Consider the following 27,218-nt stretch of genomic DNA (forward strand, 5'->3'; position numbering starts at 1 on the left):
AAGAAGAGTCCTTTGATAGTAGACTACTAAACACTGACAGTAAGTGTTAGAGGGTTAAATTAGATCAAACATTACCCTAATTGTAATCTGTGTAATTAACAAATCATATAGCATGCCATTTAAAAGCTAGGAAAATACCAAATATTGTGAAATAAAAGTATGAATAACTGAAGGACGTTACAGTATTTAGTGCACAGTTATTAATAGTTCGAATAGGAACCTAGGTATAATTAAGCTGTGGTTTCATAAGATTAGGTCTACAACAGAAAGAGCAGCCTAAAGCATTCCTATTTTCCATTGCTCATTCCTACCCCCACAGTGAAACATACAGCTTAATACTGTAATAGTAATAAAAAGATGGGAAGAGGTTGCTGGTTTGGGTTTGGTATTTTTCTTAAAAAGCCAGATCTCTGCTTTTATTCAGATACCATCCACACCGTTGTGCTGACACAACTGAGGCAGTGATAGCATGAGGATGGGGACTGATCTGAGGAGCAGGGAGGCAGTTATACCATAACTTGCTATTGCTCTTAGAGACTTCATTTTAAGAAACTTCATATTTAAATAGTCAAGACTATCCGTGATTTTTCCAAGTTGATTTAAGCAAATCTTAGTGCAGTTACTGCTAAAATGGGTGGTCCTGTTCTCCACCCAACCCCTGACCTGGATTCATTTGTAAACACTTATAGCCACATAGCTGTGGATGATGATGATGAATCTTTTTTGGAGAGACAATAGGGTGAGCAAGATGATTTGGCTTTCCCTGTGGCTACAGGGTTGCTTAAGATTGGTCTTCAGTTTGTTCAAATTAGTTGCAAAACTGTGTTGTCCCTGTGGAAAGACTGAATCAGATGAAAACAGGGAATGCACACACCCCTAGTGGATTTGCACCTGCTGAAGTAATTTAGAAGTCCAAGAGCTTTGGGGTGCTGCAAACAGGAAAAATAGTAATTATAATAAGGAAGTAATTTTACTTTCTTATGTGGCCAAGGTGGCACCTTTGCAGTATACAGTCCTGGAGTATGGTTTATGTAATAGTTTAAAAGTGTAGAAAGGGTACAGAGGACAGCTGTGAAATCTTGTAAGGACTGGAAGTTTTTGGTTTTTTGGTTGTTTTTTTTTTTTTTTTTTGCAACAAAGTAAACAGAAAGACAGCATGCTAAGAAGTTCATTAATGTGGTTCGTACTTGTTTGTTCATTTATTTAGAGACTGACTTTGCTCCTCCGGTTTCTCTTACTGAATCTATTTCTGTAGTGCATTAGGCATATGCTACCACCCGTTATTTGCTCTGGTATTCTCTTCTTAGGAGGAGAAACATCTTGCTGTAGTTGGTATATTGTGTTTTAAACATGCATGAAAGTTAAGGCCAAAGAAGCACACCTTGTGCTTGTAGCAGGAGGTGGGAGGCTTATGATTATCCTGAGTTCACTTTATAATATTGGAGCAACTTAGAAGGAAGCTTTGCCTTTTGCACAGTAGTTCTTTCTCTTTACTGTTTTGTTTTCACAGAGAAACATAGCAATAACTACAGTCTTCATCTCAGTATGTCCAAAGTACCTCACTGAAAATCGAGCTTTTCCATAGTGGGCAAGATAAAGATGGAAATCTTAAATTTGGTTCAGGGTTTTATAGAAATTCAGTAAGAAGACTGGCTTTATGTACTTGTAGTAGCCTATGTTATAAGAAAAAAAAAGTAGGATTTTTTACTGCCTGCATCTAAGTTCTGACTTTTAGTATTGACTGCCAACTGGAGCAGTCAGTGTCTATTTCAGAACACTAGTGATTATTTTATCTTAAGACTTATTAAGCAACAAAACATGTATGAAATAGATATTAGCTTAATGGCTTGGCATTCTAAGATGTGTAAGAAAATAGAAAGTTCACTTGCACTGGACATAGAAATGGTAAGAAAGAACATTTTTCATAATTATTGTCAATCACGCTCCTATATAGAGAGGAGTTTTCAGATTTTCTGGTTTGAACATGATGTTTTTAAAGGTTCCTGTATTTTTTTCTTAATTCTCAGTTTCTTCTTGTGATGATACTTAAATGTTCTGAGGTGTATGATGTATGTTTTTAGAGAGAAAAGAGCAGTGAGTATGGTGCCTGCAATAGTAGTAAACACAGGTAATATATTACTGTAAAATTCTGAAGGGTTTTAGTTTGTACCTATTCAAAGAATTCAGGCTATGAGTCTACTACAAATAAGAGTATCACATGTAGTCATGATTTTTCTGAATAAGACTATTTATCTTCTCATTCTGTGCTGAAATTATAGCTAGGAACTTATTTAGGAGATCAAGAAGCAAGTAGGAAAGGGGAGAGTTCTCCACAAGGGAAAAAATGCATTATATTCCCACTCCCTTAGCCTGTAGTTCCATAAAGAAATTTTGCCAGACATTTAATTAAGTTTTTCATATCAGGTGCTTTTTCTGTGTCCACTGCAATTTCAGATGTCTTAAGTCATTTATTATGTCCCTGTTTATTACATTCACTTAACTGCTATATCCATAATAAAAGTTTGGTTTGTTTTGTACTAACCTGCTGATCAGAACATTCACATAAGAAAAGGGAGGTCTGCATAAATTCCTGGCCAGAGGGGATTTAAAGCCTGTTCTGTGTCCTTTAACCAGCAATCTGAAAATCTGTGCAGAGCCATTTTCTTTCTTCCTGTTGACACTGAAAGATGGAAATACAGAAGACATGGAACTGAAGGAAAGAAGGCAAATGGAAGCTTATGTACTCTAGGGGTTAGGAAGCTTGTTTGGAAGAGCACAAACCCTGGTTTGCAGACACTTTTTATCTTGAGGCTTATTTATCTTTGTACTTCTTTTCCATATAGCTTAATAATACTTCCTTTCTTTCACAGTCTGCATTACCTTAGTTTGTAAGTCCTTCACTGGAGCCTTTTTTTTTTTTTTTTTTTAGCTATGTGTTTATAAAAATTTTAGCACAAAGTGTCTTTCTAAAAAGTCAAAGTGAATAAAAAAAGCAGTTCTATGATAGCTTTGTTAAAAAGGTACTATTGCTACTAACAGTGTGATTGTTTTGAAAAATTTTACTAAATGGTTTATTGTAATCATCGTTTCAATGTCAGAAGCAGCAAACAAATTTTGAAAGGTTTGATTTCCCTGGAAGAGAGCTATAACTGGAAATCATTTTAACATAAACATACTGCATGTATTTTTAGGTATAGCTTGCTTTTAAAAAATTTTAATTTAAATAAATACAGATATATTAATAGTGTGGGGTAGTACTACTTTCATATATTCTTTTTATTACTGACATGTTTTGTTATCAGGAATGGAAATCAGCTCAAGCCACCAGTGTGTGATGTGCTTTGTACTAAGACGCATGAACTATTCAGTATCACCTTACAACTTCAGTGAATACTATTAATGAGTTCCCTAGGACTATTTTCAGCTGTTACAGAGCCACAAACAGGGAGTTTCCTAGGAAGTGTCCCTTTCATCTTTAAGATGTTAAGAAGCTTCACTTCATTCTGTCAGGTGAATCAGGTTGGGAGATACTAAATCTGTAAATTGCCAGGTTTGACAGCTATCATCATTTTATGTAATAAATGCTTTGAAGACCTAGAAAACTGTCTAGATGATGCAGCTTGTGGCAATTCCAACAAGTACAATTTAATTTAGGTGTGCCACCCTGCTTACACATGTTTTACTGGCTCTCAGTAGAAAACTCTTCAAAGTAAGTTAAGCCGTCATGGTGGATCTTTCTGGTTTTGGATCAGTACAAACCACAGAAATTAAAGACATCAGTAGCATTGGAGCCTCCTGCAAGAACAGGGAGATGTACTGAAACACCCAGATTTTGTCAGGATTTAGCCCATAGCTGTTGAGTGTTTTTCCAGAGAGATTAATTGTTCAGTCATCTTATGATCTCCCAGATGAAAAATTCTGGTATTCATGTGTTCCTTTTCCTGTGAACTGAAAAAGAGCAGCCAACCTACTGCATATTATTTAGTAGCCAAATTCTTGTAGTCTTATCTATGCAGAATTGAGGTTTTGGCAGTAGCTGGTTATCAGGTAAGAAAGAGAGTAAATATGTCAAAGAATACAATGCCAACTGTATTAAGATTTTTTGTTGATTTTTTTTTTTAAGAGGCCTCTCTAATGTCAATATATACTGCGTTCGTAAGCATTTTAGTTGAGCCAGTTATGAAAGAAGTATTACTCGTAGGGAAAAAAAAGACTACAAACTCAGAATACAAAACCCATAGCTTTCTTCAGTTTCTAAACTGAGGAAAGGCAGTATTTTATACCAACAGTAGCTCCCAGTGAGCTCTTGGTATGGATGAATATGTTAATTTTAATGATTAATAAACAACACAAAGAGATTCTCTATGTTAAATACTAACAGAGCCATGATGGCTCTATTTAACAAGGAGATCGTGAATATAAGTGTAGTTTTTATAGTCATTGCACAGATTTTCTTTTGAAAAATTATACTTGTCACGTAGCTCTTTTAGAGCTTTTTTTGGAAAAACGTCAAATATGGATGGGGAAAGTCTTCTGTGGATTCTTCAGTTATATGAAGGTATTAGCTGCTTCATGTCGTATAATCTGTATCGAGGAATGCAGTTTAATTTCAGACAGTCCAAAAAAAGGTTGAAAGAAAAATCAGTTACTAGCTATGAGATTAAAAGATCAATGAACAAGTGGGTGTCAAATGGCATGAGTAAAGTAGTAATTGATTTTATTGACTAATGGGAAAAACATAGGACAACAAAATGCTAGTTAGATGAAAGTCTGCCTTTGTTTTCTGTTATGCTACCTTGATGCATTGTCACTGTATCTTTTAATCCCCTTTCTTTGAAAGAACTTTTTTTCTAAATTAGTTGAATTAAGAGAAAAGGGTGGATACCTGTTCTAAGGCTTTTCATTGTGAACATGCTTCTTGCCTAAAATTATTACAAAATTGTTACCAGTATAATTTATGCTTTGGCATATTACTTGTATTAATCTACTCCTGGGCTGCACATCCTGTTTCAGCATAGGCAAGTCACTCTCTGGAAAGCACTTAACACTGTGAATTCTCATGAATCTGAACAAAAGTTTGCAAAAATAGTAAATGGATTGCATTTTGAATTTCTAATAATATCTTTAAGAGGACTTTGAGACTGGAAATTACAGGGAGAAATTTGCTGATATCAAACAGCTGGTAGAAGGTGTTTGTCTGGAGCCTCAGGCTGTTATTTGGCATTTCTTCAACAGTTGTTGCTAAGATATGTACAGTCCAGCCATTTTCTAACTATACTAGCTGCACTGTTGGGGGAACCAATCCCAAAACTGTGTTAAGAATAGGTTTTAGGTTGCTTCCCCTCACAGAGACCTCTCTTTTTCAAGCGCTGTTCCTTGTGTAGAAGTTCAAGTCAGTATTGGCTGAGGTGAATATTTTGTTTGTTTTGCTTTTTTTTTTTCATTCTGTATTGGACCTGCAGAGATACTTGGTTTTTTCAAATCTGTCCCTTCCAATGAGAACTCCTATTTTGTATGTACAAATCTGATCTTGTCATCTCATTCTAGCATCAAAAGCAGTTGCAGAAACTCTCCCTTGATGCTTTACATGAAGGTACTCTCTAATTTCACTAAACTTCTATAGATCTCTAGGAGACAGTATTTTCATTCAAATTCAGGTGTCATTAAACCTGAGGTTAAAATGTCTAGAAGCGATGCCTGGGCGCTATCTTGGCAGAATGTTCTGATTTTTCTCAGCAAGTCAGCCACAGAATATATCTCTTACCTCAAGAACAGTATGTTCCTTAAAAGAACAGAACTTTATTTCTTATTACAAAACTTCCATCATACAAGATGTTAAAATAAAATTAATCTTTTCCCTGTACGCTCTTAACCCAACTCTGTTGCCTCAGCAACCAGAAAAAAAGGGTTACTTTACTGTAGGCCTGACCAAATGGTCAATGGTCAGAAAATTGGCAAGAAAAAAGTAGTTGAAATTAGTCAACAATTTATTACTTTGCAGTTAATTAACTTAGAGACAGTTCTTTGTAGTTCATGACTTTGTGTATGTACCTGCAAATCCTCACCATTAATGTATGTTTAGGCTTACTCCTAAGCACTGGTGCTCACATTTTCAATTAATTTTACTCTTGTTTTGTGGTTCCTGACCTCTGTCATCTTAATGAAGCCAATATAATGAGTCAGCACAGAATAAACTCATGTTTCGTGAAGTGTTAGATTCATTGAATGTGTGCAGATGGACTGTGTAGTGTATTTGCAGAAGGCTTGATTCTTGGGCTTGCAGTTTGTATAGCTTAGTACATATGCAAGTGTATTTATATTTGAATTCCCTGTGAGCAAGGCAACAGTGAACTGCTGCAGCACAAAAATTGATCCAAACCACAAGGCTGTTCCTGGAGGTCTCTTAGGGAAGAGACCAGCAGACCTCATGAATAGTCATGGTAGGTTTCATACAACAGAACTATGGGCTGAAGGTTCCTACTCCACATGGTTTCCTTTCTCTTTCACCTTAGTCCTGTGAACACATACTGAGACATCAAAATTCTTACACTTTGTGGAGTGGCATTGTTACGTGTACTCGGTGTTTCACTCTCAGTAATCCAAAGAAACGTCTGTTGTGCACTAACATGTTTACTTACTCAGCATCTTAAAATACTCAGAATTGTTAACAGAAGGCTGAATACATACCCACAAAAGAGATTACTCTGTCTGTACCATCATGTTTAGTGTGCCCAGTTCTGTTATCAGTATTAGTAAATGAATGCTTATGTGTGCACCAAGAGTTAAAAGCATTTTAAAGCACTTTGAAAAGGACTAGTAAGTCATTCTTTCATGTTTAAAAAAGTAACTGATATAATATAAATGGAAATCAATTCTTTCTTTTTTTTTTAAATTCCATAATGTATTTTTATATTCCATTTCCAATTTATGTATTTTTTGTGGGTTGTTTCTGTGTTGGCTATTAAAAGTCATTGAGCTTTGAAAGGGTAATTCATTTACTTCAGCAGCAAATGTAGATTCAGTAACAGTACTTCATTATTCATAGAGGGGAACTAGAGCATGGAGCAGTTTGTCAATTTTAAAATGTTTTTCTCAGTACGGTGTTTCTTCAAAGGGCAAAGTAATGAATCATAAATTAACAAACATCAGGTTGACTAATTTTTTTTCTTTTCCACTTTGTGTCTCCTTTTCTCTTGCACAATGTACTCAGATTGGTTCTCTCCTCTGTTTCGGACTACTTTGCGGCAATGTTCACTAATGACGTAAGGGAAGCAAGACAGGAAGAAATCAAGATGGAAGGTGTGGAGCCGAATGCATTGTGGGCTCTGGTTCAATATGCATATACAGGTAATTGGAATGAAAATGGGAATTTCATCTGAAGAATTGTCCTCCTTTTGAACATTATATTCCATTACTAGATTTCAAATGCTCTTTAGAAATTATTATTCACATTGTTTAATTCCTTATAAATAAATAAGAAGAAATCATCATTGCCATTACCTGAGGCGACCTGGTAGGATGTAGTTTCTCTGATAATACCATACTCAGTTAGTTAACAAATCATGTTAATGATTTTGAATATGTTAAATGTATCATGACTGACAAAAAAAGGAATCTTATTAGGATTCCCTTTCCTTACATCATTATAGGTACTAATTTTGAAAAGCTGGTTATCAGTTGCTGGGCGTGATGTTTGCTAAGCCTTATATTGTCATATAATCTGTAAATAATTCTGTTGCCTCTGAGTTTTAGGGAATTGAACAAACGATAAGAGAAAACTAATGTGATCTCCTTTTTAATGTTACTAGGTCGCCTCGAATTAAAAGAAGATAACATTGAATGCCTGTTGTCTACAGCTTGCCTTCTTCAGCTCTCTCAGGTTGTAGAAGCATGCTGTAAATTCCTAATGAAGCAGCTTCACCCATCCAATTGCCTTGGAATCCGATCTTTCGCTGATGCGCAGGGTTGCACTGACTTGCACAAGGTGGCTCACAATTACACTATGGTATGTTGTTATTTAAGTATCATCTGCTTTATTTAGTAAGGAAAATACAGAATGTTTTCCTGAATGAAATACTAATGTTTTTCCCCCAGAAAGCCTTGATCACTTTCCAAGCAAGAATGCACATATGTCCCCATAATGAGGAATGACAAAATAACTATAAAGTTGCTGGTTTAGAGTTGGAAGGAAATAGGCAAGCATTACTGGTTCCCTGTAACAGTAAAGGGATTGAGTGATATGCATTTAATAAAATCATTCAAAAACTTGTTCTTATTTCTGTCAAGTCAAAAACTACAAACTTGACAGTGGGCAAGCTGCCATCACCTAGTCCAAAATAACACATTACTAAATGAAACTGTAGAACTGTAATAAGCTGGAGTAACCAGGTTCTAAGTTATACTTGCGGTATGAATGTGGGCATTCATCAATATAGAGTCTGCATTATCCTTAATTTCTTAGTAATGGGATGTCAGGATGGTATCAAACAATTTAATCCTAGGCTAGGCAATATGTGACTAAATACAAATTTGCCAATGATATTTTGAGAGTTAATTTATAGAAAGACTGACCTGCCAACTTAATTAAACTTCATCTTCTTAATAGTCATCCTTTTATTTTAATGTAAAATGTTCTTTTGCTTCTCACGAGCATATTTTAGTAATGTTATCAGCAGCAGGAGGTAGGAGAATTATCTCTGAGGCGTCAGTTCATCTGTTCTTTGCAGTTTTGTGAGGCATTTTGCTCTCTTCTTGATGAAATTTTGCCTATGTAAGCTCTTGGGACCTGAATGAGGGCGTGTAGATACTGCATAAGAGATGTGGGAATGAAGATAGTAATTAATTTGCTTGTGTGGCATAGCATTGCATTACCGTTACACTATTGGCTTAGATCCAAGAGGTGTCATTTCTGTCTTGTAATTAGTATTAGAAATCCATGGCTTTTCCTCTTGCCGCTTTAGTTTTTGTTGGTTTAAAAACTTTATTGTAAATTATTTCTTCTTGGCTTAAAGTAGTTTAGTATGTATAAGTTTAATAGGTCTTTTCTTTTTTTTTTTTTTATATGATACACTGTTGTTAGTGAGTGGATCTCTGATGTACTTAAAATCATATGTACACTGAAATTTACCAAAACAGGTCAATAAGTAGTGTGCAGATTGTAACTTACATGTTTCTATTCTCAATCTTCATTATTGCTCAAACAAAAACAAGGAGACTGCAATTAGGTAGACAGATGAAACAGTAAAGATAAATGCTGCCTATGCCTTTGAGGAGTATTAGAATTAAAGTTGAGCAAGACAGCAATACAAAAAGTACACAAAAAGAGAACCTCCTTCCTCTGACCTATTTGTTCTTTTTCAGAATAAGCGTATATTTTGGTCTGTGCTATTGTCAAGTCCCTTGTAAGTGGACAGCCAAGATCAGAATGGTAATAAATGTTAGACCAGTGCATCTTTAAAGATGAATGTTAGGGATTATAGGCTTACTATTTTGACTGGCAATTTGTGACTTGCAGTGGAAAGGGGCTGTGAACTTTCTAAAAGCCATTCTTTTACAGCACCTATCTTTTTTTTTCATTCAGACCACAGGAAAATAGTTGTATGCCTTTTGGCCATTGTTTACGTCAGTGGCAAAGTTGCTTTTAAGGCTTTGACATGGACGAAATTTAAATTAGGTGGATTTTAAAAAGCTATTTTCAAAACTAATTAGTTGTGCTAGATGGATTCTTCCCAAGGCCTCTTTTAATGTTGTTTAGTTCCAACAGCGACATGAAATTGAATTTTAGTAATAATGAGTAATAGAGAAGCAGCTTCTTTAGTTTGAAATGAATGTTGCTATGGAAACTGCATAGAAATGTATAGTCCAATTGAATCTTCAATTAAAATAAATCCCCAAGTAATTTCATTTGTTTAAAAGCTGTTTGAAAAAAGAAAATGTTCAACAGTAGTAAGTGCTAGCCACTTGATGCTCTTTCCATTAGGAAGTATTAGAGCATAAAGGTTAAGCGCACCTGTAGTACCTGGAAATTCTGTTTGTTAAAACAATTAACTATTTTTATGCTGCAGTGGACAGCAGAGGATTATACTGAGTATGGCATATACTTCTGGCTTTTCCGTGTAATTTTGGTTCTTTTAAAGCACTTGAAGTAGAAGGTAATGAATAATATAAAATACTTAAATTTTAATTTATATACATTACTTTCTATGAGTTTTCCTTTGACAGAAAAAAAACAGATTGCCATATAGCTGTTTTTCTGCAATTAAAACAACTTCTTAGTTTTAAAGGTTTATATGACACATGCTACAATTTGATAATCATCTTAGCTGCTTCATTAAAATAGTTCTTTACATGAAGACTGGAAATTCAGATGAAATGAGCATTTGGTTAAACTGAAGGACCAATCAGTAACTTATCCCAGTAGGCCTACCTCTGTTAATAGACCTGCTTTGTCTAAATAATGTTCATTAGTGTCATTGGAAAGCATTAGCATGATTTTATGGCATGATTTTAATCACATAGTACAGTGTGATTTAAAAAGAAAAAAAGGTATTTGAATGCTGCACTTCATATTAAAGATGTAAGTCGTTTTAGCATAACATACACTTAAGTGTTGCATTACTTTATTGCTTACTGTGTTGACAGTTGATAAGTTGTTTTTTCAGAGGAGAATAATTTTTAAGGTTATCATCAAAACAGGTCAATTTTTGACATGGCAAACTAAAGCTTGAAAAATCCTCAGGATGCATTAAGTGAAACATGAAATAAACTGAAGTGATCAGTAATGGATTTAATGCTGCATAAAGAGCAACTCTGACTCTTATGCATCAGGGTTTTAAAGTACAGTTGACAGAATCATGAGATGTGTCTGGGTAAAGGTATCTTTTGTACAAAGGTTATCCTGTTTTGTTGTAGTTTATATTATAGTATTGGGGTCATACAGTTATAAATTTAGGAATTTTATTCGGCTGGCCAGTAATGTATCTGTTCAATTCGTAAAGCCTTTTTGCACAAGATGCTTTCTGTGCATTTTTCTTTCTGTCTTCACAAAGTCAAAAGAAACACCCCTTTTGTCATCTTGTTTGTTTGAAACAGTTGATAGCATACCTTGAATGAAAACCGATAGCTCCTCTTCCACAAAAAAGCAAACCACAGGGAAGTTAATACTTTCAGATGAGGAAAAGCTAGCCGATGTTATTTTCAGAACATGAAGTGTCTGTGGTGAGTAGTGAGGTGTTCTTAGGTGTCAGTCTTCTTTAATAGCTACATTTTAACTTTCTTAATTGCAACCAAAAAAGAAAAAGCAGACATTCTAAACATTATACATGATAGTGCCTGAGTCAACCCCTGTGTAGATAACTTTGTAATCTTTGTTGCTCAGCTTCCCATGCTTAAAGCAGAGTGAAAAGCCACTTTGATTTTCATCAGAAGTCTTTGGAAGTACACGAGCAGTGATAATGTTACAAGATTCCAAAAAAGCTACTCTTGGAGCTTGCATGATTTCTGAGCACAGCCAATGGCTGTTTATAAGAAGAAAAACTTAAAGGACACTGTCCCACATGACATCCTTGTCTCTAAATTGGAGAGACATGGATTTGATGGATAGACCACTCGGTGGATAAGGCATTGGATGGTCATACTTAAAAGAGTTACTGTCAGTGGCTCGATGTCTGAGGGGAGTGACAAGTGGCATTCCTCAGGGGTCAGTATTGGGACTTTTTAACATCTTTGTTGGTGACAGGGACAGTGGGATTGAGTGCACCCTCAGCAAGTTTGCTGATGACACCAAGCTGTGTGGTGCAGTCAACAACGCAGGAGGGAAGGGATGCCATCCAGAGGGACCTTGACAGGCTTGAGAGGTGGGCCCGTGTGAACTTCATGCAGTTCAACAAGGCCAAGTGCAAGGTCCTGCACATGGGTTGGGCAATCCCAAGCACAAATACAGGCTGGGCGATGAGTGGATTGAGGAGAAGGACTTGGAGGTGTTAGCTGACGAGAAGCTCAACATGACCCGGCAATGTGCGTTTGCAGCCCAGAAAGCCAACTGTATCCTGGGCTGCATCAAAAGAAGTGTGGCCAGCAGGTCAAGGGAGGTGATTCTGCCCCTCTGCTCTGCTCTGGTGAGACCCCACGTGGAGTACTGCATCCAGCTCTGGGGTCCCAGCAGAAGACAGACATGGACCTCTTAGAGTGGGCCCAGAGGAGGGCCACGAAAATGATTGGAGGGCTGGAACACCTCTCCTATGAGGAAAGGCTGAGAGAGTTGGGGTTGTTCAGCCTGGAGAAGAGAAAGCTCCAGGGAGACCTTATTGCAGCCTTTCAGCACTTAAACAGGGCTCCTAAGAAAGATAGGGACAGACTTTTTAGTAGGGCCTGTAGTAATAGGACAAGGGGTAACAGTTTTAAACTGAAAGAAGATGGATTTAGATTGGACATAAGGAAGGAATACTCTGTGATGAGGGTGATGAGACGCTGGAACAGGTTGCCCAGAGAAGTTGTGGATGCTCCATCCCTGGAAGTGTTCAAGGTCAGGAACTTGGACGGGGCTTTGAGCAACCTGGTCTAGTGGAAGGTGTCCCTGCCCATAGCAGGGGAGTTGGAACTAGATGACCTTTAAGGTCCCTTCCAACCCAAACCATTCTGTGATTCTACAGAGTGACAGGTTGAGGCCAAGCATAGAAGCTAGGAATTTTGCAGAAAAACAGATGTGGGACACTTAGACTTGCTTTGTCCTGTAAGGCAGGTGTTGGGTAACAAAAAAATCATTGCATTATGGAGTTTATGATTTGGGAGGAAGAATCAAAGAGGCATAATTGGTCTTTTTTCTTCCAACAGCCAGAACAGTTTGTTCTTTTGGTAGGGAGGAATATGAAAAGGGGAGAGATTTCAGTATTTTTTCGTCCACAAAGGGCCAGACCCAAAGACTGTGTTAGTGCCTAAAATAAGGATTTTATGTTCTTGCACCTGAAATTGCAGTCCAAAATATCCTGCTCAGTAATCATCTAACTTGGAAAATACTCATTTACTTTTTTTCGCTGGTGAAAACCCAAGATAATTCTGCCTTTCAAGTTTCCGAAGTTCTGCCTAGCACAATAGCTCTGTACTGCCTTAGCAAGAGTAAATAGGTTTCTGCATAGTGCCCAGCCTGTTTTGGAATCCAGAAACTATGCAGAGGAGTCAAGCTAGAATAGTTGTACTCTAAACAAACCCTGGCACCAAAAGCATTAGTTTGGTTTATCGCTTAATGCAGCAAAACTGACTAAAAGTAAAGTAGCAGCTATCTGACATCTATCTGACTATTAATACCAGGAGGTCAGATAGCTCAGTTCTTAGTGAATTCATACGTCAGTTGACCAGCTGACTGAAGCAGCCAGTAGACAAAATTGCATTCCCTGTTCTCATTCAGATCCTGTGAGTCAAGCACCTCTTGCTTTTTGGCTGCTGAGGTTCAGAGTTTAAACAGAGCCCTGTGGTTAGAGCTGCCTGTTGGGCCACCTCAGTGTACTGTTCTTCTCAGCCTGCAGGTGTTCTGATGCTCTCCAAGGTTCTAATCCTTCTGACACAGTGTAGAGGGAGACTTAACAATCTCACTGGATCCCACTGTGGGGATTAAGTAGCACTTAGAAATAAGCATCATGATGTCTTATCTTTTATGTTCTCCTAATATTTTTTTGCTTTGTATCAAATCCAAGGCAGGCCTGTGGTTAAGAATATCAGTATTATTCACTCTGCAGTTGCTGACAGGTGAATTTAAGGTTATGATGTGAACGGCCAATTCACAGCATTGAGCACAGGGACTGTGTGTCCCTGTTTTAGCTAATACATAAACCTCAGGCTACTCAATTGATAAAGCTTCCAAGCTCTTTGAGGAGCTAATTTTGGGGGTGGGAAATTATTTTTTTACTTTGAGGACCAGAAAGCAAGGGACTGAAACTGCAGACTGTTTGTTCTCTGAAATATCCTGTTCTTCCACAGAGAGTTCCCATAAGAAGAAGGAAAGAAAAGGCTAATGAGGAGGTTAAGAATGCTAGGAGATACACTGGCTCCTCCTTTTTGTCTTCAGAATCTCTGTCTGTAGAGGAAGAGGAATTGTCAGATTCTGATTATAAAAAACCCCAGACGTAGGCCAAAGAGTGGCTGTATTCCCAGTGGAATGCTTTGATACTATGCTCAAAAGGAGTCCCTGCTTTAAAAATAGAATGGGAGCAAGAGGAAGTTGAACTTGTTCCCATCAGAAAGCCATTGTCTGCAAGCAACAAGAAGGAAAATCAGGCTTTTTACACACAACAGCTGTTGAAGTGATGAAATACAGTTGGAAAAAAGCTTTCCAAAGAGGATCCCTGACTGACTTACACAAGACCAGCTTGTCGTTGCCTTCAGAGACAAAGGAAACTTTCCATGCAGGTGCTTTCCCCTTCCTCTTCCTGTGATCCGGATAGACAATATGGAAAGTTTAAGGTAGTAAGTGTTGGCTTTTCTCTTTGTCAGTGCTCACTGCCTGTTTATTCAGCAAAACTAAAAGCACAGCTCCAGCTTGCATACTCTCTAGGACAGAGAATCAACCAAGAAACAGCAGTGGAAAAAATGAACACAGTGGAATTTTGTGAACTGCATGTTTAAACTCTGGAAATAATTTTGATGTTTTTTCAGCTTCAATTTTACTCCCAAGCATTTGATATCAGAGTAAAATAAATAACAGTGCATGTGTAGCATTACTGAATATTGGTACAGTCCTTTCACTGTTTTTAATTCCTGTATTTGCTCATTTTCTTAACTTTCATTTTGTAATACAGGGAGTTAAACGAAATAAAGAGGAAAAGACAGTTCTATCTACCTTCTAATCTACTACAGTTTTCACTTGGAAGCACTACTTTTGTGTAGCCAATTGGATCTCTCTAGTAGGAAAGCTTTTCAGATGTTAAATGTAAAATTTTCCTTTCCAAATTCTATCCAGGAAGGAATACAGTTAACAGATAACACTTTCAATTCTTTTCCTGATCTCAACTCCAGAGTTACCTATGGAGTGGAGTCACTTTGATCCTTCCCCTTAGGCATCTTGTAGCTATCTTATGTATGTGTGGCTTTCATGTGAGGTGGACTAGTTTACTCCTTATTAGTTTTTTCCTCTTTGCTCAGCATTCTTTAATTAGTTAATATTTTTGGAGTACTGAGGTTTGAAATGATTAGACTAAGCAATAAAAAGGAAGAAGTGTTACCTTTCTCGCTTTGTTGTCATGATGTCCTTTGCATATGCAATGCCAAACTGTACTGTGTGTTTTTGTTGCCATTTTATATGCTAAATTTGTACCTGTTTTGCAGTGCAGGTCCTGCTTCTGCTCCCAAGTTTCTCCCTGTTTTTTTTACCTAAAAATCCTATATTTTTTTTTTCCAACGTGTATATGCTTCTAATCCAGAGTTTTTTCATTAATGTGCAATTCTTTCTTTTTAAATTATTAAACAAGATATTAAGTAAGGCTAATTTTGATATTAGGCTCAGTTAGACTTCCCTGTCTGTGGATCTAATGCACTTTATCCTCCAGGTGTTTTGGAGGTACATGTGATGGCAGAGCAAAACCACCATCCTGTTGGCTAGCTGTGTAGCAATCAACAGTGTGTTTACTAAATTGATTGTGATACTGTTCTATTGTCATTAAGTTACTCTCAGTTTGGAGTATGAGGTTAACTGGGTTTTGAGCTACCAAAATATACGAATATGTTGTGATTCATAGACTGCTTTTACTTCTCTTTCCTTTGCTGCCTTGTAAACGTGTAAATGGGGAGAGAGGATAGACGTGATCTCACCCTTTTATGTTACATTCAGTTTTCTCACTGTAAGTTCATAGTGCTGATTGTGTTTCTACATACTTTTCTGCTGTTTCTAAGTTCATGAGAATCCTTCCAGAATATTCTGCAAGTCCTAGTGTTATGAGGTAGTAGGATATCAATATTGGAAATGTTACCTATTGTGACATTCCTATTTTGAAGTAAGGATTTGTTGCTGAAAATGACAGGATGAAAGTTAGGAAATTGAATCCTATCAAAGTAAATATTGTTAAAAAAGCAAGGTGTGTACAATATTGTGGATTCTTTGTATGTTTTGCTCCCCAGTCAATCAGATCAGCTGTGTAAAACCTATAAAATAGTAAAATAAACTTAAAATAATCCACTTAAAATCAACAATAAACTTGTTAGTGTTGTTTATTTCCTCTGAAAACTTAAGGCCATAGTTTAATGTGGCAGTAATGAAAACAGTTAGATGCGCTCAGTAGCTGTAGCATGTTGCGCTCTCTGCTTGACAAAGCATCTTACATTGTATTCTACATTGTCAACAGGAACAAACTGCACCTTTTTTTTTTTTAACTATACTTCAGAAAGTATTTCTTCAGTTTGCAGTGCCAAGATAGTAACCCCCACAACCCATTGCTCATTTCTGTCCATACACTTCACCCTCAGTTGTTTCAGCACATTTGTCTGTGGGACTGAATGATACAGTTGGGGAAATGATCGGGGTCAAAATAACTCAGTACATTTTTATTTTACTTTTTTTTTCCTCCCAAGTCAGTTCTCCTGTGGTATTTACTGGCACAACTGAGAGATGGCATGAAGTGAAGGAAAAGAGGGGAAAACATAGTAGGAGTCCATAAAATGTCTTCAAAGTATGATGTCACCTGTATTAAAAATACTTTTCTTTTTCAGGAAAACTTCATGGAAGTAATTAGAAACCAGGAATTTCTATTATTGCCAGCCACTGAAATTGCAAAGCTTTTAGCAAGTGATGACATGAATATTCCTAATGAAGAAACTATACTGAATGCACTACTTACATGGGTTCGACATGATTTGGAACAGAGAAGGAAAGATCTCAGTAAACTCCTGGCTTACATTAGACTGCCTCTGCTTGCTCCACAAGTAAATTGTTTGGTTCCTCTCTAGTTTATACCATGGTTACAGTGGGCATAATATCTACAGCATCGATATATTGATAGTGACAAATCCTAAAAGCTTCAGGATTCTTAATGATTTGGATTCTTAGTGCTGCAAATAAAGACTTAGCATGTCGTATAGGCATGATAGTTTGTGTCTGTTTGTGAACTGCAGCATATTCTGATCTTAATCTGAGATCAGTCAGGACACAAGAAGGGGTAGAGCTGCTAGGAAAAAATCGCTTCTGTTACCTAGAAAAATGCTTATCAAGGATGTGTTTGTCACTAGAAGGTGTGTCCTTTTTAAATTTCTTCTTTATGGAACTTGCACAGTTTATTTGGATCATTACATTTCCTTCATATAATTATAGCTATCCTTGAGATTTAGGAAATACAATTTGAATAAATTATTTGGAGTGATTTTTCTTCTATTAACTCCTGGTAAACCATCTTTGGGTACTTTTTTTCTTACCAATCAATACTTTTTCTCCTTCTTGGACATTTACACACAATGTTGAGGAAGACTTGAGCTCAGTTTGTTCAAACTGTTGTGAATTCCAGTTTTCCTAGTCCTGTAGGAATGACCATTCTTGTTAGTGTCATGTGTAGCATTGTTTTAATTATCTGATAGCATGCATTTAAACTAGGTTTGATTTTCCACCCTGCCCCTTCCCCTTTTGTGCTGGCCTTCCTTGCTGGACCTTCATTAGTAATATTTAACACTTACTATACAGTCAAAGGATTTTGCTTTACAGTTTTCAGTTTGTTTAATGAGAATTATCTCTATTAAATGAAGAAAACAGGATTTTTATGGAACCTGAGTAACAAGTAGAATTCACTAACAGAACAAAAACCGAGTTCCATTCATTCATAGTGATAAATCACATACACAGCATTCTGTGTATTACCTCTAATCTGGTATCCTCTTGCTGGATAGTAAGATTCACTAGCAAGCATTTTAGTATTAATATTTCCATACTGATTATTATATATGTGAAATGGCAGGATTTTCTCAGTTGTGGCCTTGACTTTGTAATTCACTTTTTCTAGAAACATAATACAATGTAAGCCACTTGACCTGGAGAAAATAATTATTTCATTGAGCATTTAATTAATTGCTAACTAAGTAACCACTGCTGTTTTCCTTTTACTTAATTGACTGTAACTGAAACATCTTTAGAAACTGAAAGTACAGAATTTATCCCAGAAATATGTACCAAAATCAAATTATGTCCACTCGGTAACTGATTAGGAAAATAGCAGCATGCAACACAAAAGCAATATCGTATTTCATTTATTATTTTTACCTTTAAATTTTCATGTCTTCTCCATAGATATACTTATATTTCAAATACAATATTTTTCTTTAACAAATTAAAGTGTTAAAGCTGTGATTTTAATATGGCAACAATTAGTGCATTGAGTAAATTGGTTTGAAGTGCCCAGAACAGTCTTACTGTTTTCAAAATCATGTTTTGCGTCATGATCACGTGGCATTAGGCAATCTGACAGCAAACATAACCTAATGAAAAGGTTTCCAATTTTACGGTTGAAGGGTTAAAGCTATTTGAAAGAAATGAAATTAGAAAATTGAACAACTTACTGAAATCAATAAAGTTGCAAGCAGAGATGCAAAGAATATTAGATTCATACACTTTAAAAAAAAAACTTGGGAAATACTGTGAAACTGTAGCACTGGAAGAAAAAATTCTAATGAATTGTCAATTTTATTGGTTGTGTTTTCATGCATCTCTTTGTACATAACATTCTGTCATCTCTTTGGTTAATGCAAGCAGTGTCCTAAATATTTGTAAGTCTCTTTTTGCTCTTACAAAGGCTAAAGATGAATATTTGTCAGCTTCTTAAGCTGTAAGGTGGGAAGTCTTCTATCTCTGATAAATTAACGAAAACGATGATTAAGCAATTTCTGAGTTATAAGATGGTTCAGCTTCCTTTTAGACAGAATTCTTAGTACTTAAGTATCTGCACTACCCTTCTCTTCATCAGGTTTCCAATGTCTATAATTTCATGCTAACACATCATTTGTAACTGCTCAGTTATAAATGCTTGTAGTACAAGGAGCTATGCAAATAATAAAACTTGGAAAAAATTGGCTTTCATTTAAGTAAGCCCATTCCAAGTTCTTTGAGTAAAGAATATTTACAGAAAATTGTAATACAGTAGATTTAGTTTCAAGAGCCTGCAGGTTTTTTGAGTACCAAACCAATCTTAGATGGCATTTCTTTTTAACTGAGATGAAGTTGCTTTCAGAGATTGAGACTCTGCTATGAGAAAAATCCATTATAGGTTGGGCGAGTTAGAAACTGAAGAAAATGTAGGTCACATCTTGTTGCAAAACTCATATATACGCACATGTTGTTGCTTCCAATATTAAGTGTTGCTTGTCTATCAGAAAAGTATATTGGAGGTCTGAACTGGTCATGTTGTGTACAAGCCTTAATTTTCATGCATGCAACTATGACAATGTCCAATTTAGGACAGTAGTAATTAATTGATTTTTTTATTATTTTTTATTATTTTTTTTAAACCGTGTGCAATTTTATAGCGTTGCATGCTGGCAGTTAAAAGACAGCCTTTAGTTTACTATTTTATAATCAGAAAGTGTCCCTGTGAAGTGATACAAATGGTAAGTGGTGCTTTGAGTCACAAGAAGAAACAATGGGAAGTCCTGAAAGTAAAGAATGAAAATTAAGTTCTCTCTGCTAATTTACATGAGAACTTTTTAATTTGCTATTTTAAATATAATCAGAACATCAGCCAATTACAGAAATACTGCAAAAGTCAGGCTCAGTTTTCTGAATAGTTGCTGGTGAAGAGCTTTGAAAGTTTTGGGGGTTTTCTTTGGTTTTTTGTTGTTTTTTTTTAATTCTCTCTGTATGTTTTCCGTCATAGTTCCTGTTGGTTGGCCTGATACAGAGATTTCAGACTTAGCAGCCTGTACTTAACCTGTGTTTCTTCTGGAACCGTAGATGTCATATTTGCCACTTTGCAGTCCTAAGGCAGCTCTAAGCCAGGGTTATGCACACCATATTATGCACAACTATTTTATAACGAGTCCCTTTAGTACTCCTGATTACTAATTTCACAGCCATTTTGTACCTGTTATCGGTTGGCTGTCAACAGCTCAACAATGACATCTCATTCTGGTTTGTGGACTTACATTTCTAATATTCACAAAGTGTTTGGATTTTGTGATTGCAGTTCAGAGGCATTTGCCTTTTTCTCATTGTTCTGACAGCTGTCCAGATTCCAATGGGGCATTTCACTTGCTTTTTTTTCTCTGTTACTCAGGCTATGTCTTGCAGCTCAGAAAAATGCCAGTTGTCTAGACTTCTAATATATTAGTAGGTTGAGTGTCCCAACTATAATTATTTTTCCTGCAGTCTGACAAACATGGAGTACAAAAGACTCCAGAATCTTTAAACTTAATAACTTTTATTAGTAGTCTTTATTTAACTTGATTTTATTTAAGTCATATTTAAAATTTAACACTTGTCAAATTTTGCTTGCATCCTTGATCTTAAATTTTTTAACAAAGTATTAATTGATATACTGTGATCGGGGTCACTGTCAGAGTGAGGAGTAGAATATGTATTAAAATATTCAGCCTGTGCCTGAAATAGCTTTTACAGACCTCTGGATTGAGTAAGAGCATGAGGTTAAACTGATTTACATACCCAGACCCTGATTCCATTTCCTTGAACATACCTGTAGTGGTGCTGGAACACCAGATTTTATTTTCTTCCTTTGGACCATTAAACTTAAATCATCCATTAAGATCAGATAGCCTTCCCGGTTTTTTGTACTTAATGGCTTAGCTTAAAAAGTGAATGTTTTGTTTATTACAAGTTTATCTTTACCATAGTGTTCTTTATATGACCATTTTGAAAATACATAGATTTTAAATCAGGCAGTGGAAGTCTTGAGATAAAATGTTTTCTTGTAATCTTTGTTTTTATTCTTCATGTGGTTTATATCAATACAGCTTGTTTAACTTTTTTTCTTCTTCACAGTTTCTGGCAGATATGGAAAATAATGCACTCTTTAGGGATGACATTGAATGTCAAAAACTCATTATGGAAGCAATGAAGTACCATCTGTTGCCAGAGAGACGACCTATGTTGCAAAGTCCTCGCACCAAACCTAGAAAATCTACAGTGGGTGTGTTGTTTGCAGTTGGAGGAATGGATGCAACAAAAGGTATTGGCTTATATAATGATTAGTTGATGAGCTGTTTGGGTTCTTTTTAAAAGGAATGTTTGGTAGATGTTTTTACAACATGTTAATTCTAGAATTCAAAGATTCTGCAGTATAGAACATGAAACGTAATTGTACACAGTTTATTAGGTTAAAAAAAAACTATGTAGCTTTGATAATACTGTAAACATTCTAGAAGCTAGAGTTGTTATTGATTTGAAATTATCAAGGGAATATCTGATTTCTGAAGTGAAATGTTGAACTGAGTGAAAACTAATCTTTACTTACTTGACTGGAAAAGGAAGAAAATGACAGGAAGGGCACAAAGGTGACCTGCACATGCATTAAAAAAAAAAAAAACAAACAAAAACCCCAAAATATGCTTTTTGACTAATTGTTAAATGGTTATGTTAGAGTTACTTGGATTTCCTTTTTTATAGACACTTCCATACTGTTTAATGGTAGTTAGAAGGAATCTGGCAAGTTAGGAAAGTTATGGCAGAGAAAGTGTTTTCTTTTACTTGTTGTTTTAAAGTTAGCACTTTTAGTACTTCATGTCACATAGCTTCAGATTTTTTTTCTAATATTACAAAACAGTTGATTTCAATATATAATTGCATTTCACAAGAGTTGTTTTATATTCCTAACATTTCTATTTCTAAAGGCTTGATTCTGCAAAGCAGTTAGAGATCCTGTTTTTTGTCTTGAAAAGCACTGAGAAAGTCCACCTTTATAATGGTGCACTTAATTCCTGAGGAAGTCAGAAAAGACTTTTTATATACATAGAACTAAAAATATGCTGCAGGATGTCATGCTGTCTTGTGGGATCAACATACTGCTGAAATAAAAACTCCTAATAATTCAGACTTTTTTTTTTTTTAATAACTTGCATATGTTGTCATTCAGGAGCTACAAGCATTGAAAAGTATGAACTTCGTACTAACATGTGGACTCCTGTTGCAAACATGAATGGGCGAAGATTACAGTTTGGAGTTGCAGTCTTAGATGATAAATTGTATGTTGTTGGTGGCAGAGATGGACTGAAAACATTAAATACTGTGGAGTGCTACAACCCTAGAACAAAAACTTGGAGTGTAATGCCACCTATGTCCACTCATCGTCATGGTCTTGGTATGTAGTGTTCTGTGAAGGCTAAATGCATATTTTTAAAAGCTTACCTGTTTTAGGATAGGTCAAAAAACATTCAGAAATGAAGTTTAGGGGGGTGGAAACTTTGTTTTAATGCCAACTGCTTATTGAACGTCTTTTCTCCTTCAGACTATATCCAGCATTGGCTACCAAAAGGAAATTTCTTTTTATTTGTTTTTAAATATTTTGTTGTGCACCCTGGACTGTCACTAGGAAAATGCGATCTTTTTTCCCTTATCCAGAAGTGATTGTTTTTCATATCTGGTTTTTTAGGAGTAGCTGTGTTGGAAGGTCCCATGTATGCTGTAGGAGGACATGATGGCTGGAGCTACCTGAATACAGTAGAAAGATGGGATCCACAGGCTCGTCAGTGGAACTTTGTAGCCAGTATGTCAACTCCAAGGAGCACTGTTGGTGTAGCAATATTAAATGGAAAGTATGTGAAGGCAACTTCTGTTTACTATCTCATTATTTTAATGTAATTACAGGACCATTCTAAATTACTATTCATAATTTATCTTGATAGATACCTGTTGATAGCTTTAAGAACAAAGTTTCTTGATTCACAGAAAAGATATTGTATTGTGTCAAGCAAGTTTCCCCACAGCATCACAGTGTCCCTCAGTATCGCTTATGAGACACCATCTCTATGGCCTAATAAGTAGTTACCATCTCCTTAATACAGAAAGGAGCAAATGGTTGTTCTCTTTCACTGAGACTCCAGTGATTTCCTCTTACTGTGATAGTTTGAACAATCAACTTCCAAAATTACTGTGAAGTCATGGAGGAGTACTCATGTTATACTGCATTAACTCAGAACAGTAAGCTCTGGGAGAATGAATCTAATCTGGAGTGGTATCTGAAATTTCTGCCATAGTTTTTCAGTGAAAATATGACTAATTCCTAATACAAAGCATATTCAGACAACTAGGTATTTTATGTTGCAGTCCCAGGAAATGGCTGGAAGTGACCTCAAGGAGTTCCCTAATCCATTCTGCTACCCCAAACCTGAATCAATTATATCTAAAACCCTCATAGCCAGAGTGATTTTGTTCTTAACTTCCAGTGGTAAAGTTTCCGAAACTTCCCTGAGGAATCTGCTTAACTACTAATACATCTGTGAAGTTGTCCTCATGTGAAGTTTGAAATACTTTTTGCTGATTTATATTATTATTGTTTGCACTATCCAAAGTGAACATGGAAAGCACATCTTTTCTTTACTATTTGCAACAGCCTTTCATATTTAAAGACACATGTCCCCTCAGTATTTTGTCATCAGGACTGAATAACTCCAGCTCCTTCAGTCTTTATTTGTAGACCATGATTCCTAGACTTTGAATGATTTTCATTGATTTCATTTGGACTAAGTGTAATTGTTCTATAGCATCCCCAAATACAAGTGGTACTTGAATCAAGCTGTTATAAAAATAAAGATCAGTTGGAATCACAGAATAATTTGGATTGGAAGGGACCTCTGGAGTCATCTGATCCAACACCAACTCAGAGCAGGACAAAGCTTAAAGTTGGATCTAGTTTCAAAGTTAACTGAAGTAGCTCAGGTCACATCTGAGTTTTTAATATCTCCAAGGATGGAGATTCAATAGCCTCTCTGGTCAACCTGTGCTGATGTTTGACCACCATTGTACGGAACATTTTTCTTCTAATATCCAGTTGAAATTTCCCATGTTTGAACTTGCCTCTTGTTCTTCCTTCTTTCACTGCATACCTCTTGAGAATTATCTGTCTTCTATATAACCTCCCATTAGGTGAAGACAGCAGTAGATGCCTCCTTAGCTGTCTCAAGAATTCTTAAGACTGCACAAAGACAGTGCTTTCGGCCTCTCCTCATATGTCATGTGTTCTAGCTCCCTCATCATCTTAGTGACCATCAGCTCAACTTGCTCCAGTATGGCAAGATCTTCCTTGTACTGAGTGCCCAAAGCTAGACACAGTATCCAGAAGCAGTCTTGTATGTACTGAATAAAGGGGATCAGCTGTCGTTACTTCAAGGGCATGCTGCTGACTCGTTGTCTGCCAGGGCTTCCAAGTCTATTTTTCCGAAGCTGCCTCCTCTCCTGTCAGCTCCCAGCTTGTACTATTGCATGGTAATATGCCATCCCAGGTACAGGACTTTGCATTTGCCTTTGCTGAACTTCACAAGATGACAGTTAGCCCATTTTTCCAGCCTGTCTAGGTCTCTCTGAGTAGCAACCAAGCCCTCCAGCATATCAGCAGCTGCCCTTAATTTGATATTATCAGTAAACTTACTAAGGCTGATTTCTGTTACATCTTTCAGATAATTAATGAAGACATTGAGCAGTATCAGCCACAGTATCAGCCTGGGAGGAACATCACTAGTAACCAGCTGCCAGATGGACTTCATACTGCTGGTCATAGCCCTTTGAGCCCAGTAGTCCTTCCAGTTTTCCGCCAGCCTTGCAGTGGGCTTATCCAAACCATGTTTTGCCAGGGTGGCTACAGGAATACCATAGTAGACAAATCTAACCTGATTTGCTGAGTAGTATTGTGGTTGTGGTAGAATATTTACATTATCTTGACCACAAATTTTCACTTCCTGCCTATGTACTATCTGACACATCTCGCTTGAGCTGTTTGAATGTTGTAATAATTGTAAGGTAGCAAAAACAAAGGGTGCTGTGAGATGTGAAACAAGTCCAGGAATGAGTGGAAATGCTCACTGGGTGCAGGAAGGAGGGAAGAACTTAGAACAACCAGCAAGCAGAGTGCCTTGGACTGCCTTGGAACTGCAGTCTCAGATGCCAAAGTTAGGTCTGAAGCTTCCTATATATTCAGCAGAGGATCCCAGGTGTGGTGAAAAGCACCAGAATTAGAGCCTCACATTTCTCTATTATTATAGAACATTCCTTAGGCTCTTAATGTAGGCAGCAACACTAGATGCCTATAGCTAAAAAACTTAAAAGTGCATGCAGCATTTCAGCTGAGGCAGTGGTAACTTCTGCACTTTCTAGTAATATCTATCTGTAACTCAATATATTTCAGACAATTTGCTCAAAACCTTCATACAGAGAAATTAATATATCTTTCTTCACATCCAAAATGTGAAATCACTGCATAAGTGATCAAAACTCTGTCATGTTTTGCTGGGAGGTGAGATGGGGGCCTTCATTTAAATACTATGTTGCGTAGAGGATTGATTTTTACTCATGAACTTTTTGAAACTGCAACAGGATTTTTTAATATCCTTCAGTACATTCCTTACCTTAAACAAGTTGTGTTATTAAACATGGGATCTTCCATGGAAATGTATTTTTTTTAAAGGGTATTAAAGTTATTACTGAGGACTACTAGGTCAACAATATCTACAAGCTGTTTCTATTTAAGTTTTTTGGTCAGTATATTTAAAAAATCAAACAGCAGTGTTTCCCAAACTGAGGATATCTTGAATAGTGCTTCACAGTAACTGTTGTAAATTGTTCACACTATCATCATATACGGTATCTAATGTTTATTTGATTATTTAACTGTACTATAATCTGCCTTAGGCTATGAAAGCATTTCATTAACAATGTTTCAGGTGATCTTTCAAACTGGACTTCTGATGAGTTGCTTCCTTTTTAGAATGGCTTCCGAGTTCCTACCTTTCCACATAATAGTGCTAGACATTTCTGCTTTTAAGCATAGATTGCTCATAAACTCTGTGCATAAACTCTTTATCAGGTTCGATTATTTGGTTAAAGATTCATCAATGATGGAGTGCTCCTAAACCCAATCTTTTCCTTCTAGCCTTTCCAAAAGTTGAAATCCTTTGTTAATACCAAATGCTAGAAACCTCTTTGTTAGAACCGAGCAAACTAGGCCACCTAGTGGGTGTGAGGGACTTAAGGTAGCACTGTCACTCGTAAACTGCAGCCCAGGTCCAGAAAAATACTTGCGCGTCCAAGATGAGGCAGGGCAGTGTTGTTGCATGCACAGATCCACTACTGAATTTGTCCCTCTGACTGTGTTAGAAATGGGCCTTTGTCAAGTCACATAAGTAATTTTGAAAAGGTTAGCTACATGCATAGGTTGGAACATAAATGCTGTGTTATAGATACCAATTTTCTGTAAATTATTGTTATTATGCATTGATCATGACAATAGGAAGAGGTTGAAGCAAAATCTTATCATGAGTTTTTACAACAGAATATTCTATTGAAAGTTGAAAGTCTCCTTCTGAACTTCCCTTTTTAACAAACTTGAAAGTCCTTTATACGTCACTGGAAACTTTTCTTGTTCAGACAGTATTTATTTACTTTTTTTTTTTTTTTTTTTTAACTTTGTAGGCTTTATGCAGTCGGTGGTCGAGATGGAAGTTCTTGTCTTAAGTCAGTAGAATGTTTTGATCCTCATACAAATAAATGGACCCTCTGTGCTCAGATGTCAAAAAGAAGAGGTGGTGTAGGTGTAACCACCTGGAATGGCTTCTTGTATGCAATAGGTGGTCATGATGCCCCAGCATCAAATTTAACATCCAGGCTGTCAGACTGCGTAGAAAGGTAATATCCTTAATACATCTTTACATAAAGTTATTAATGAATGACTGTATTACAAATTGCAGAAGCACATGTGATCCATAAAATAATTAAAAATGACAGTAAATACTTCATAATGCACTGCATTAAGTCTTTGCTGCCAAGTATTTCTGAAATATGCTTTAATTCTCTTCCTCCTCCCCTGCCCCCCCCCCCCGCCCCAAATTGTAAAACTCTTCTTTCCTGTTATCTCCCAACACTTACAGTGATTATTCATCATCCATCTTCTCCTTCTACTAAATTTCTTTATGCTGGGAGATAAGACTTGCTCTCTACCAAAAAAAAGAAAAAACAAAATAAAACACCCCCTACCCCGTCCCCCCAAAAAACCCACCACAAAACAGAGCTGTAGTTTTCAAACTTTCAGTGTCCTAATAGA

At 36.4% G+C, this 27,218-nt stretch overlaps 1 protein-coding gene across 6 annotated transcripts in view; it reads left to right on the forward strand.

The window, feature by feature from the left end:
- KLHL5 (kelch like family member 5) overlaps positions 1-27,218 on the forward strand; it is a 65,705-nt gene that overhangs the window by 32,764 nt on the left and 5,723 nt on the right. For all 6 annotated transcript variants that reach the window (XM_075024525.1, XM_075024534.1, XM_075024508.1 and 3 more), the window contains 7 exons: positions 7,211-7,347; positions 7,809-8,005; positions 16,693-16,905; positions 20,954-21,140; positions 22,044-22,268; positions 22,560-22,722; positions 26,591-26,803. In XM_075024525.1, coding sequence (XP_074880626.1) covers positions 7,211-7,347; positions 7,809-8,005; positions 16,693-16,905; positions 20,954-21,140; positions 22,044-22,268; positions 22,560-22,722; positions 26,591-26,803 — 1,335 coding nt within the window. The remainder of the gene's footprint in view (positions 1-7,210; positions 7,348-7,808; positions 8,006-16,692; positions 16,906-20,953; positions 21,141-22,043; positions 22,269-22,559; positions 22,723-26,590; positions 26,804-27,218) is intronic.

This window comes from Buteo buteo, chromosome 1, assembly GCF_964188355.1.
Source record: "Buteo buteo chromosome 1, bButBut1.hap1.1, whole genome shotgun sequence".
Classification (NCBI taxonomy): domain Eukaryota; kingdom Metazoa; phylum Chordata; class Aves; order Accipitriformes; family Accipitridae; genus Buteo; species Buteo buteo.